Genomic DNA, 13,676 nt, shown 5'->3' with positions numbered 1-13,676 from the left:
ACCCTGCAGCTGGGTATGGCAAAGATCCAAAGTCACATGCTGGGGAGACACCTGAAAAGCTCACGAGCCAGAGAGGGTCACAGGTGTCGAGCTTCCACCCAGAGAGATGGACCAACCATCCTCCTCCCTCCTTTGTCTAAGAAATCCCTCACATGCTCGTCCTCAAAGGCTACGGCTAAAGCGGAAGCTTCTTTGCGGCCTTTCAATGGCATATCCGACTGGAGTTATCTAAGGGAACGCGGCAAGAAAAGGGAAGACGAAATTCCAAGTTTAATGAGGTGCTGTGACTTCCCCACTTCTACAGCGCTTGTTTCCACAAGCTAAGACTTCATAGGCGATCACTTGTAAAAACTTCTCTGAAGAGTACATCATCTGATATTTAAATTTATTCTTAAATTGTTTCTCCTTTCTCAGCACAGATAGCTGAGATTTATAACTACAGCCAAGGCATCAAATCACATCTGAGTCTTTCTCCAGTGTGAGTCTCACACACGTCGGTCAGACACAAAGGAAAGAAGAACATGCTTCCTTCAAGCCATGTACCCGGCTCCACGCCGACTTTCCATAACCCATGGCCCTGCGGTTTCCCGGGTGAAGCATGCTGGAAATCACGTTATCCCCAGACAGCTGTCCAACGCACCACTGTCCTTCCTAGCCAATGAAGCAAGACTTCTAGCAGTAGAGTATCAGCAGTGGAAGGAGACACTCATTCAGTGTGTGGAACGAGACACACTGTTCTTGGTGGGCGATGTGTGTCCTTGAGTCTGAAAGATGCTTCTTAAAGGAGTAGCTGGTCTCCAAAGAAACAGACTGACTTGTTTTTTCTCAGATGCAGAGTAAACAAATTTGCAGCGTTGGGGCAGGCTAGGGAAGCTGGGTGGGGTCAGCACTTTGGGGTCCTGTGCTTATGACCCCACAAAGTAGGCACCACTGGGCTCTGGAGAAGTCCCATGAGGGCCCCCTGTGCACCCCGCTGTGTGCCCCATGGCTGGCCCTTGTGTGGAGGGAGGTGTCCTGCCACCCCGAAGGGCCCCAGCCGTCCACCTCATAGGAGAGTCTGAAGACAGGCCAGGTGTTGGGAGCATCTGGGATCCTATTGAAAATCTCACGTGAAACCGTTTCCAGTGCTACAAGCAGGCCAGTCACTTCCCATCTGGAGGATGCTGCCAGGGACAAAGATTCTTACACAGTCCCTGAGTTCTGGGGCACCCAGGGCTGAACTGAATGAAATGAAGAGATGAGCTCCCTGAGAGGTTATCTGATGGAGAACAGCATGGACTCACTCGCAGCCTCAGCGCTCTTCAAGGAATCATTCAGTAAGAAGAAAACGCCAATTTACCGAATGTATTAATATCAAGTAAATGTCAGGACTTATTGAAAGAATCAGGGTGAAGCAAATTGATCATAAAGTTTTAGAATCACATTGAACCAAGCTGCTTAGTAAATATCAGTTGTCCACTTGAATAAACTAAGAATTTGTGTTTATGTGAGTGTCTATGTGTGTGTGTACGTATGTGTGTGTGTGTATTTGTGTGTGTGTGTCTCCCACTGAACGACTCTAAGATATTTCATCCAAGTTTTCACCAAGGGAATTAAAACTAAAATAATGTACAGTTTACTGAAACCTAAATGTCTACTAAGAAAAAAAAACCTATATGGACAAAATAGTGATATAGAACTATAGAACTTCAGGTACGTTAGATTCAACAAATTATTTTCCGTTTCTTTGAGATAAGAATGGATGCTTAGGGAAAAAAATAAATCAGTCATTTACAAAACATCATTTATTTTAAATGGTATATTCTATTTTCCCTACCACCACCAAGAAAGCTGGAGCAGCTATTGCTGCTACTATAGTCAAAGTTTCAATGTGTGTTTTAATGTAAATAGTGCATACAAGTATATAATTCAGTGAAAGAATGTCAAATGCTTTCAATTTTAATCATGTTGTCTTTACTTTTATGGACGTTTTATAGAAAGATATTTCACATCTGTGTTTTAAATAACTTTAAACTATTTTTTCTACTACAGTGAAATTTGTATATATATAGATCTTTCACTTCCACACATTTTCCAAGTGTTGTTGTTTTCTATCTGGGCTAAGGTTAGATGGAGTCAGCTCCTCAGCGTGCGGGCACACTGGAGGGTCAATGTGTGGCATCATCAGCAGATGTTAGCTGTTTCTAGAAGGGGCTGGCACTCCCTCAGGCCATAGAAAGTGGTTTTCCAGAGTCCCCCAGAGCTGTTTCAAACAGACGAGTGTCCAGAGCCCAGCTCTCTGAAATGGATCCTGAGGTCTGGGGTGGGTTCCACAAGCTGGCAGCGACCATTCCAGGCCACAAGCTGTGGTGCTTGCCAAACCTGTCCCACTAAGTTCATGTCAGCATCTTTAAACTTTGTGTTTGGGATTCAGCTATGATACTGCCACTGCACTTCATTTATTTAAAGTATGAATCAAATAATTTTTTACTGCATTTTGTTCCTTGCAATCTCAGTAGCATATTGAGGTTAATGAGTGAATTAAAGTTCCATTTTCCCTTTGAAAGCAGCTCACCCCTCCATTTGTGGTCCTTTCTAAAGCACGCCAGGGCTTCAGCACAGCAAGACTCACTGCAATCGTGCTGGTGATGCTGGGGCCTGGCACCCCTGGACAAAGGCCCAAGGCGGGTGCTGGGATGGGGCAGCCTGGTGAGCTCAGGGAAGCATGTGCCGTGCAGAACGGCAATTCGCATCCATCCCTGTTCTGCCCACGACTTCCTGTGTCTTTCCATTTCCCACAGGAGAGTGCAAACTCCGGGATCCAGCACTCAGCCCTGCCAGCCCGGCTCCACCTACTTCCCTCTCGGGCCCTCCTGTCGGTCCTCAGAGGACCCTCTGAGTGAGCTTCTGTCCTGGGGTCTTCATGACTCCCCCAGCATGAGGGGAGGATAACACCATCACGTGATAAACACTTTAGAAACAGCATCTGACCGCAAAACCAGAACGGGACTTTAAGCTCCACAGCACCATTCTCTCTTGTGCCCTCAGATGCATAATAAAATCATCTTCCCAGGGACACTTACTAGAGAATCTACCTGCCTACTTACTGTGCCCCATACCTGGCATTTGTGTAGCCTTTAAATGCTGCATCCTGAAATACTCTGACTTCGAACAAACTGTAATTTCAGAAAAAAAAAAACCCCTTGATAATGAATAGCCATTTGTCATGGGCAAAGCCACGGGTGCATGTGGACAGGAGTCTGGCCTTTAAATCCGGAGTCTGTGCACACTGCTGGCAGATAAATGCATAGGGGTTGAGTTTGCCACTGGGCAAAGACCAAGGCTCCAGAGGGAGTTTATGCTGTTCCTTGTTTTCAGAGCACTAAATCTGGGAAAAGTCACATGTTTCTTAATGACAGGGATGCACTCTGAGAAATCACCCTGATATGGTTTGGCTGTGTCCCCACCCAAATCTCACCTTGTAGTTCCCCACGTGTCATGGGAGGGACCTGGTGGGAGGTAATTTAATCATGGGGGTGGCTTCTCTTATGTTATTCTCGTCATAGTGAGTTCTCATAAGATCTGATGGTTTTATAGTGGGCTTTTTTCCCTTTTGCTTGGCACTTGTCCTTCCTGCCATCATGTGAAGAAGGATGCATTTGCTTCCCCTTCTGCCATGATTGTAAGCTTCCTGAGGCCTCCCCAGCTGTGCAGAACTATGAGTCAATTAAACACCTTTCCTTATAAATGTGCTGGTCTTGGGTATGTCTTTATTAGCAGTGTGAGAACAAACCAATACACACCTTTAGGCAAGTTCATCATTGTGTGAACATCATAGAGTGTACTTATACACACTTAGATGATATATACATCTTCATTTATACACTTATCTTTTCATATGGAAAACAGAATGTCCCAGCATCATTACTGAACATCAGTCATTTCCCCTACTTGATCTCAATGCCAATATCAAGCGCCATCCAACAGGTTTCTACATCTGCTCCATTATAACGTTATGGGACCACTGTTGGACATGCAGTCTGTCATGGAGCAAAACATCCTTGTGACTGTATATAGGAACGTCTTCATAATGTCAGTAGGAACAACTCTCACGCCTAAAGAACATGGCAAAATTCTGCCTTTGGCGTCTGCAAAAGTAACTGAAATCTGTTTACCTGGTATTATATTGCATTACGAAAGGAAGAGCAAGCTTACTGAACACCTGGGTAGGCAGGGACCTAGACACTGCACTCAGTGCTGGTTTGCAGTGTGGTTGCTGTTTTGTTTCATTTAAGAGGATTGCTGAAGCTAACTGCCAGATGACGCAGAACTTCATCTCAAAGGCATCTTTAGTCTTTGCGGTCTTTTTTCCTAGATACTACGACAAACAAGGTAAATCTCTTTCTGAAAATAACTCTGAAACATCAGCATCTTTTGCTGAATCAAACCCTTCATTGATGTAGGAAGCATTTCAATCTTTGGCTCTAAGCATTAGACTCTTAACTCTGAATCTAATTCTTAAATTGGGAAAATTGAGAGTATAAAATCAACACCAAAAAATAGCTGAAAACTGCACACGTGCTATTGTACACATCCCACTTGCTAAAAAGAAAAATGAGAAAGAAAGAAAGAAATCTTACTGAGAATAATTTTAGAAGACTTTGGGGAAAAAACTGAAATATTTGGATAAATGTCTTTCATGGTGGAATAAGGCATTCTAAGAAAATATTAGACAACTAAAAAAAGACTGCTCTTAAAATTCATAGAAATTACTCTTCTTCCTTACATGCTGTAAAAAAAAAGTCAACATAAACCGGAGTTTGTAAATGTAAAAAGTTATCAAGTATGAAAATATGTTTGCATTCATTTTGATGATGGATGTACCCATCTTTGGATGAATGATCAAACAGCAGCTTACCTTTGCAGTTTCCTCGATATGCAATCTCTAGCTGGGGGTCTTTGCACTTGGCACGTTGAAATTCACAACGGGAAAGGAAGGTCCTTCCGTCAGATGCGCAGAGAGGTTTCTGGGGCGAGCCCGCACAGTCCAAGCTACAATCCTTGTCTTTATCTTGATCCACTCTCAAAAACTTAAAGGAGAAAAAAAGAAGCCAGACAAATTTAAAGACACATTCTTCAGAGCAGCAGAAAACAGAAGGCTGCCTCAGGCCACTTCACGGTCAGGGAATGAAAGCTTGAGGGATACCACCACCCGGCTCTCACCCCCGCCAGAAGCGTCACGTGCACCTCTGAACATTTTAGCCGTCGTCTGTTTCAAAAGCCTAGATAATTTGGAAGTTCTCTACATCAATATCGGCCGTCTGACACAGAACAACATGTGAACCATTGATCTTTGAAGGGGGTGCATGTGTGCCTAGTTCAACCCTTAAAGTCTGAGTAGCAATGTTTTCCTTTTGTGAATTCATTGACTAATTTGCCTCCACATTCATCACACTGTACCATTCTTTTGGAAGTGACGAGTATCAGGAATGTCCACTATCTGGAAATGGGAGGGAATCCTTCCTGATTTAAATGGTGCCACACAATTTCATCTACATTCTCTGAAGGTAGGTGAAATCTACATTCAATTGGACTAGACTGCACTCAATTGGACTACTGTTCTTTGAATAAATGTTTGTTGAATGAATGAGTGACCTCATGGCCCAGAGGAAGCTTGTGTATTTCTCTGAAAATGCCTAAGGCACAGGAATCCTCTCCGCAGGCCATAGAGATCACCTAATGGCTATGTGTGCTCCGCAGTTCCCACAGTGGCCCCAGGCCCTTCATCTCCCTCCTGCTCTTTTACAGCTTGACACACACTTCGGAGCTCACCGGACCCCAGGGAAGCCTCCGATCTGGGCGTGCTGGCCCCGTGTGTTTTCCTTGGACAAGTCATCAGTGTCCTGCCACTTCCTGACCGGCCACTAGTCCTGTCCAGGCCTCCATCAGGCCAGACGAAACACCAGACACCAAGGTGAAGCTCAAGGTGACCCTGAGGAAGCATCTGTGCTCCAGGACAAACAGGATTGTCAGAGGCCTTTGGTCCCCAGACTATCACCTGCCCCAAGGGGTGTTCTCCTTGATTCAGAGCATAGACAATGCATTAACAAAAAGAAAGAAAGAAACTCGCAGAGCTGTGGCTGGCAGAGCACAGGCTATGGTAGTATGTGGCCCTCTGGGCGTGGTGTGCACGTTAGCGGGGCTATGTGGCATTGTTCACCTGGGGACATTTGTGGAGATAAAGAGAGCACTGGTCCAATCCCTCTTCCAGTTTGAGCAGGGGGAAAATAGGGTTGAGGTTCAGCAGAGGCTGGGGGGCCCTCATCAACATGCTCCTTTACCAGTAAGAGAGGAAAAAGAAAGGAACTCAGGATGCTGCATTCCTTGAGAAGCTAGTGAAACTTTCCGCCTTGAAGTCTGCATCTCAGCTGGCTCTGTTTAAAGGCTAGCTTTGCCCAGCTAATCAGCATTGTACCCCTCTGTGGCTGCGGATCACCAGGTGGGTTGTGTCAGTGGAGCTAACTCGGCAAGGCTGGCTATGGAAATTGCACTCACTTTTATATTATTGTCACATAGGGCTGTCAGCACCACTGTGGGTTAAGTCTCAGTTCTTTTAAAAAGGGCTGCTCTGCTATCTTGAAGATAAATCTTGACCCAAGTTTTGCAGGAACTACGGTGACCTTGATGGGCAGTGGAAGGAATCATAATCTGTGATTTTTTTTAATGGAAATGTATCAACTTTATATAATTTGCCCAATGTTACACATACAATTTTTTTAAATCTTCACGCCGATAAAAGAATTAAAAACAGAGATTAGCCAAAAGCCAAAGCTGGACTCAAAGCCAGGTAGGGCACACAAGATGCTGTAGGGGCCAGATGGCCCGTGGGGAGCCCCAGACCTCACCAGAAATCCAGGCGGGGTCCTCAGAGCTCCCGACCTGAGGACCGTGATAGTGGCAGGTGTGGCTAAGAACAGGTAAGCCTGTGTGTTTTGGAGCTCACAAAGCTACTTGGCAGTGGCCTTGCCCAGATGTAGGGATGAAGGCTGGAGCCAAGAGACAGGTGAGCGGCACCCAGAGGTGATGGGGCCTTTGCCATCTCAGAGGGAGCTATTTTTCACAATTGTTCCATTTCAAACAGCGTGCTCTAATTTTCCTGAGAATAAGCTCACCTGCTGAAATGATTCAGGTTTGTTTTAGCTAAGACACAAGTGAAAACAGATCATTGCCTTTCAGGGTTTTGCAAATATGTATGCTTTCACTTAAAGAGGCCAGAGACGGCACATAAATACATTCTGTTGAATTCTGCCACAGATGAGTCTCAACCACATTTTTCATGTCACCAACACGCATTGACTGAGCTCTTCCAGCAGTGGGGGGCGCCCCGGGGGCAGGCAGCTCTTGGGAAACATGACCTTCGGGTGCTGTGCCTTGGGAAGGTCCTCCACCCGCTGAGACGCTGCTTGGATCTTATAAAATGCTTCCGAGTGACAGGCGTCTCACAGGTACTTGAGGATCTCAGCAGCCTCGTTCTCGCAGCACACAGCTGGCTGGGGCAGCACAGCTTTGCACCGAGAAAGAGGGAAGAAAACAGAAAGAAAACATGAACCTGCAGTGTGTTCAGTAGGAGCCCCAGGAGCCTTCGTTCCAAACAGAAAGAAAACATGAACCTGCAGTGTGTTCAGTAAGAGCCCCAGGTGCCTTCGTTTCAAACAGGGGCCGGCCCTATTAATAGCTGTCTCCTACTGTAGATGAAAAGATGGAATAACCTAAATCCTGTTAATTTTTATGTTTAAGAGGTGGTCTCTATGTATTTCCTGAAACCCTAAGTGAGGAGATGCTGAGGACTTAGGTAAGACACTGTAATTATCATTTTCTCTAAAGGGAAAGAGACAGTCTCGACATTTTTTCTCAAATAAAAGCACCCAGCATCCAGGCATTTGGAATTTGACCATAATTCTTGATAATGTACTGGTGCGGAACTAACAATGGAAGTGTTATTTCTCAGGGATAAGAGAACATACAGGTTATGGACATGTTTCTCCCCTTCCTCCTGTTTAATAACAATTAAATTTCACAGGAGACTGTGCATGTAAGAAAATAAGCTTTTAACTAAGTTGTGCTCATTAATAAACAGCCCATTCAAGAAAAATAAATATTCCTATTCCAAAGAATTCACTATGTGTTAAAAGAACTCGGTTGAGAGTCTTAAAACTAATTCAAGATAAAAAGTACTTTGCTAAATGTAGAATGCAATCAATTGGACATCGAGTGACTTTCTTAAAAAAACCCCACAATTGCAGGGGTTTCTCATTTCTTTTGATTTCCACGAAGCAGTGCTATTTGCACAGGTGCAAGGAGCCCAGGTGTAAGGAAGTGGTGGGGGGGAGGGCACAGGAAGTGTCTTTGTGGACACCAAGTAGCTCACACATTAGAAAACCAGTCAGACAGACTCAATGGATCAAAGTCATGGTCTATGTTTCTTCTTAATAAATTACTGGGTTTGGGCCAGAAGAAAAAGATTAAAACAAAAACTGTTTACAAAACAGGTAAAAGCACTCTTCAAATCTTAACATGTTTAAAATTTCTCCTTATAATATTGATTAAATACGTCTCTGACTATATGAGATAACATGTGGCGTAAGAAGACATTAAGGAAATGTTGCCTCTGAAATACATAATTCTTGTAGCTGTAAGATTTGCAAGGCCAGGTGCAGTGGCTCACACCTATAACCCCAGAGCTTTGGGAGGCCAAGGTGGAAGGATCTGCTGAGGCCAGGAGTTTGAGACCAGCCTGGGCCACACAGTGAGACTCTGTCTCTATCAGGGGTGGGGGGAAATTAGCCAGGTATGGGGGTGTAACAAAATAAAGTGCACAATAAATGTGCACCTGTGGACCCAGCTACTTAGGAGGGTGAGGTGGCAGGCTCACTTGAGCCCGGGGAATTGGAGGTTGCAGTGAGCTATGACTACGCACCAGGGCACTTCAGCCTGGGCAAGTGAGACCTTGTCTCAAAAAAAAAAAAAAAAAAAATTCTCAAAAGCACACACTTTCTAAATAATAGGCCAAGAGAAAATAGATGGCATCCACGTGTTTGCTTTCTTAGTGGGAGGTGCACACAGGAAGAAATGAGATTGAACAGAAGACAGGGCAGCACTGGCAATGAGGCCCAGTGCATGAAGAGCCTGCACAATTCTGAAAGTCACTGGGGACAGGTGGGAGAGGGGCTACAGACTCAAGCCTGTTTTAAATAATCATTTCTCCATTTTAAAGCCTGGACTTCCTCAGATTTCAGAAAACAGGGTCCTACTCTTTTAGAAACAGAACCTAAATCTTCCAAGCAAATATGGAAATCCTGTTTCAGAGCCCGCAATACAAAACTTAAATGCTAAAGGAAAACATAACTTTCCACAGGACATTTTCTCCCAGAGACGGACATTTCATTCAGTCATTCATCCAGCATCTGAGAGACGGACATTCCATTCACTCATTCATCCAGCATCTGAGAGATGGACATTTCATTCAGTCATTCATCCGGCATCTGAGAGACGGACATTTCATTCACTCATTCATCTGGCATCTGAGAGACGGACATTTCATTCAGTCATTCATCCAGCATCTGAGAGACGGACATTCCATTCACTCATTCATCCAGCATCTGAGAGATAGACATTTCATTCAGTCATTCATCTGGCATCTGAGAGACGGACATTTCATTCAGTCATTCATCTGGCATCTGAGACACGGACATTTCATTCAGTCATTCATCTGGCATCTGAGAGATAGACATTTCATTCACTCATTCATCCGGCATCTGAGAGATTGTCATTTCATTCACTCATTCATCTGGCATCTGAGAGACGGACATTCCATTCACTTATTCATCCGGCATTTGAGAAATGGACATTTCATTCATTCATCCGGCATCTGAGAGGCAGACATTTCATTCACTCATTCATCCGGCATCTGAGAGACAGACATTTCATTCAGTCATTCATCTGGCATCTGAGAGACAGACATTTCATTCAGTCATTCATCCAGCATCTGAGAGACAGACATTTCATTCACTCATTCATCTGGCATCTGAGAAATGGACATTTCATTCAGTCATTCATCCAGCATCTGAGAGACAGACATTTCATTCACTCATTCATCTGGCATCTGAGAAATGGACATTTCATTCAGTCATTCATCTGGCATCTGAGAGGCAGACATTTCATTCACTCATTCATCCGGCATCTGAGAAATGGACATTTCATTCAGTCATTCATCTGGCATCTGAGAGGCAGACATTTCATTCACTCATTCATCCAGCATCTGAGAGACGGACATTTCATTCACTCATTCATCTGGCATCTGATGGAAGTTAGCTGCACCACTTTATATGTATTTTAGAAACCCTTAACTTCAGTATTTTATTGTCTTCGACTTCTTGCTCCCAGTCTTTAAGAATAAAGCCTCATGTTTCCAGTTAGCTCAAAAGTCAGACCCAGCTTGAACTGAATATATTAAATAGTTATTACGTGACCCCTCTCTGTAAAAGGCATTCTACCGGCCTCCAGGAGGATGGGATTTTGAAGAAGAGCCTGCCCTAGTGAAGCTGAAAATCCAGAGGGCAGAAATGTACATCCACAAATGACCACGCTGCATAAGGAAGAACACAGGTGCCTGAGTGGCTCAGAGGGAAGATCAGTCAAAGCTGATGTGGGGGGATATCTGCTGCTTCCTAAAAGATGACCTAAGGCAGAGGTCCCCAACCCTGTATTCATCTGTATTTACAGCCGCTCCTCATCGCTCACATTACCCCCTGAGCTCCACCTCCTGTCAGATCAGCAGCACCATTAGATTCCACAGCAGCGTGAACCCTATTGTGAACTGCGCATCTGAGGGGTCTAGGTTGCGGGTTCCTTATGAGAATCTAATGCCTGATGATCCCTCACTGTCTCCCTTCTCCCCCAGATGGGACCATCTAGTTGCCAGAAAACAAGCTCAGGGCTCCCACTGATTTTACACTATGGCGAGTTGCATCATTATCTCGTTATATATTACAATGTAATGATAGAAATGAAGTGCACAATAAATGTAACGTGCTTGAATCATCTGGAAACCATCCCCCACCCACCAGTTCATGGAAAAAATGTCAAACGTTCCTCATGCCGAAAAGGTTGGGGACCGCCGATCTAAGGAACCCAGAGAAGCTGGATGAGAAGCCATGTGAGCTGGCATCCCAGGGCAAATCCACAGACGTGGATGTGTCAAGGCCAGCAGTAGGAAGAAATCGGAAAGGATGCCACTGAAAGCAGGCCTCGTGTGTCATCGTGGTGGCCAGTGCCTCTCAAATCAATGTGCTGGCATCACTTGAGGACCTGAGGAGACCGGGGTTCAAACAGAAAACAAGGAGGTGCTGGGCTCCTCCCTCCGGCAGAGGATTCTGGGGAGTGTGCTGTCCTCAACATGACACAGATGAGGCCAACGAGCAAACTCTGCACAGGATCTCACCAATTTTGTGGTGCGTTTTTTTGATCCTCCCTGATGCACTAGACTGAGTCACAGATGCTCAGTTTGGGGGCATTAACATTGGGCTCTGGCCACCACAGCCTCTGCGGGGCACTGAGCCGGCATCATGTCCTTAGCACAACTGGGTGGTGCCACTGGGCTCTGCACCAACAGGGGAGAGTTAATGCTGGTTCTGCATTTTTCCACCCGTGCAATCTCTGACACTCAATTTGCTAATCTGTAAAATATGAGTAATAATACCTTGTCACCTTTGAGGTAGCTGTGAGGATAAAATAACGAGCTCTTCCATATGTGGACGAGTACCATGAAGAAAACCACCAAGTGGGGAGGGCATTTGCTTCCCAGCCTCAGCACAGCCCTGCTGACGGAGGTGCCTCACAGGAGCACAGAGACTCACCAGGAGGAGCTCACTGTGGAGATGTGACGTTAAGTGCTCTCTGCTCATTTAGAAAACAAGCAAGGTGGCCAGGCATGGTGGCTAACATCTGTAATCCCAGCACTTTGGTAGGCCGAGGCAGGCGAGTCACCTGATGTCAGGAGTTCGAGACCAGCCTGGCCAACGTGGTGAAACCCCATCTCAACTAAAAATACCAAAATTAGCTGGGCATGTTGGTGGGTGCCTGTAATCCATCCACATGGAAGGCTGAGGCAGGAGAATCACTTAAGTCCAGGAGGCGGAGGTTGCAGTGAGCAGAGATTGCGCCACTGCATTCCAGCCTTGGCAACAAGAGTGAGATTTTGTGTCAAAAAAAAAAAGGCCAGTCACGGTGGCTCACACCTGTAATCCCAACACCCAACACTTTGGGAGGCCAAGGCAGGCAGATCACGAGGTCAGGAGATCAAGACCATCCTGGCTAACACAGTGAAACCCCATCTCTACTAAAAATACAAAAAATTAGCCAGGCGTGGTGACACACACCTATAATCCCAGCTACTCAGGAGGCTGAGGCAGGAGAATCGCTTAAACCCAGGAGGTGGAGGTTGCAGTGAGCCAAGATTGTGCCACTGCACTCCAGCCTGGGTGACAGAGCGAGACTCTGTCTCAAAATAAAATAAAATAAAATAAAAAATAATACAAAAGTAAGTGAGGCGTGAATCAGAGACACTAGGCGTCAGCTTTTCAGAGGCAGCTTGTCTTAGTAAGTTTAAGAGTCTGAGTGAAATAACTCAATGAGTTAGGAAAGTGGTGACAATGTAGCTCCCATCGGCATTCCTGACCCCCTTTTGCCTTTTTGTTCTATTTATTGGGTACCCATAGGACCTTAAAACCAAGAGCAAATGATTGAATGAGATGAATTTGTTTTAATCTGCATGACTAGATTACAGCCACAAGCCCAATAAATACGCAGAAGGTGGCTGTGGGCAGATGCAGGGCATGGAGGGCCATCGGGCTGGCAAGGCTCTGTGGTCAAAGGGAACATGCTGACCTTGGCGATGGCAGAAGAGCAAAGTGACCAGGGACGTGTATGGAGCCATGTGAGCGCTGGTTTCTTCACTTGTCCAATGGAGGTGATAACAAGGATTCCTGTTTCATAAAGATGATCATGAAAACAAAATGTGATAGTGCACGAGAAAGTGTTTGGAAAAGATATGAAGACGTTATTTGCAAGAAGCCCTTGGAGCAGAGGTCCTGCTTATCTACCATTTAAATGAATATAGGGTATGTTTGCCATTTCAACTCTACTGTGTGAGCACTAAGGGATCCTCTTGCTGGTGATCATTTTCAAAGAGAAAATGAGAAGTGTGCAGTAAAAAGGGAGCTAAATTAGAAGTTCAAGAAGAGAGAGCAGGTTTCTTCAGGAAGCCTGGGAAAGATAGAGGCAGATGCAGGAAAGAGGGCAGGGGCTCAGCCCTGCACAGAGCTGCCAGAGTGAGGTATCTGCAGCCAGCGGGAAGACCCAAAGGATGTGCAGGAGGATGTGGCCAGGGCGAGGCAGCCCCTCTCAGGACCAAACGCCTGGAGATGCTCCCACCTTCTGTGGGGAACCAAGACGGGCCTCTCAGGATGCACACACAACCAAGGGAGGCTGAACCCCAGCCACAACTGGGTGACGCTGTTGGGTACGGAGATCCCAGAGGAAAGCAGGAGCCCTGAGGCCGTGGTTGTTTCTCTGTTTACCACACTGCCTTTATTGTTTTTTAGTGGACCTGGAACTTTTTATAAGTGCATTTACCAATG

At 45.5% G+C, this 13,676-nt stretch overlaps 1 protein-coding gene across 2 annotated transcripts in view; it reads right to left on the bottom strand.

The window, feature by feature from the left end:
• Positions 1–13,676, bottom strand: part of SMOC2 (SPARC related modular calcium binding 2) — a 218,847-nt gene that overhangs the window by 145,944 nt on the left and 59,227 nt on the right. For both annotated transcript variants that reach the window (XM_031012452.2, XM_019030074.4), the window contains exon 2: positions 4,898–5,069. In XM_031012452.2, coding sequence (XP_030868312.1) covers positions 4,898–5,069 — 172 coding nt within the window. The remainder of the gene's footprint in view (positions 1–4,897; positions 5,070–13,676) is intronic.

Source organism: Gorilla gorilla, chromosome 5 (assembly GCF_029281585.2).
Source record: "Gorilla gorilla gorilla isolate KB3781 chromosome 5, NHGRI_mGorGor1-v2.1_pri, whole genome shotgun sequence".
Classification (NCBI taxonomy): domain Eukaryota; kingdom Metazoa; phylum Chordata; class Mammalia; order Primates; family Hominidae; genus Gorilla; species Gorilla gorilla.
The sequence above is the reverse complement of the archived record's forward strand: the minus strand, read 5'-3'. Positions and strand labels throughout refer to the sequence as shown.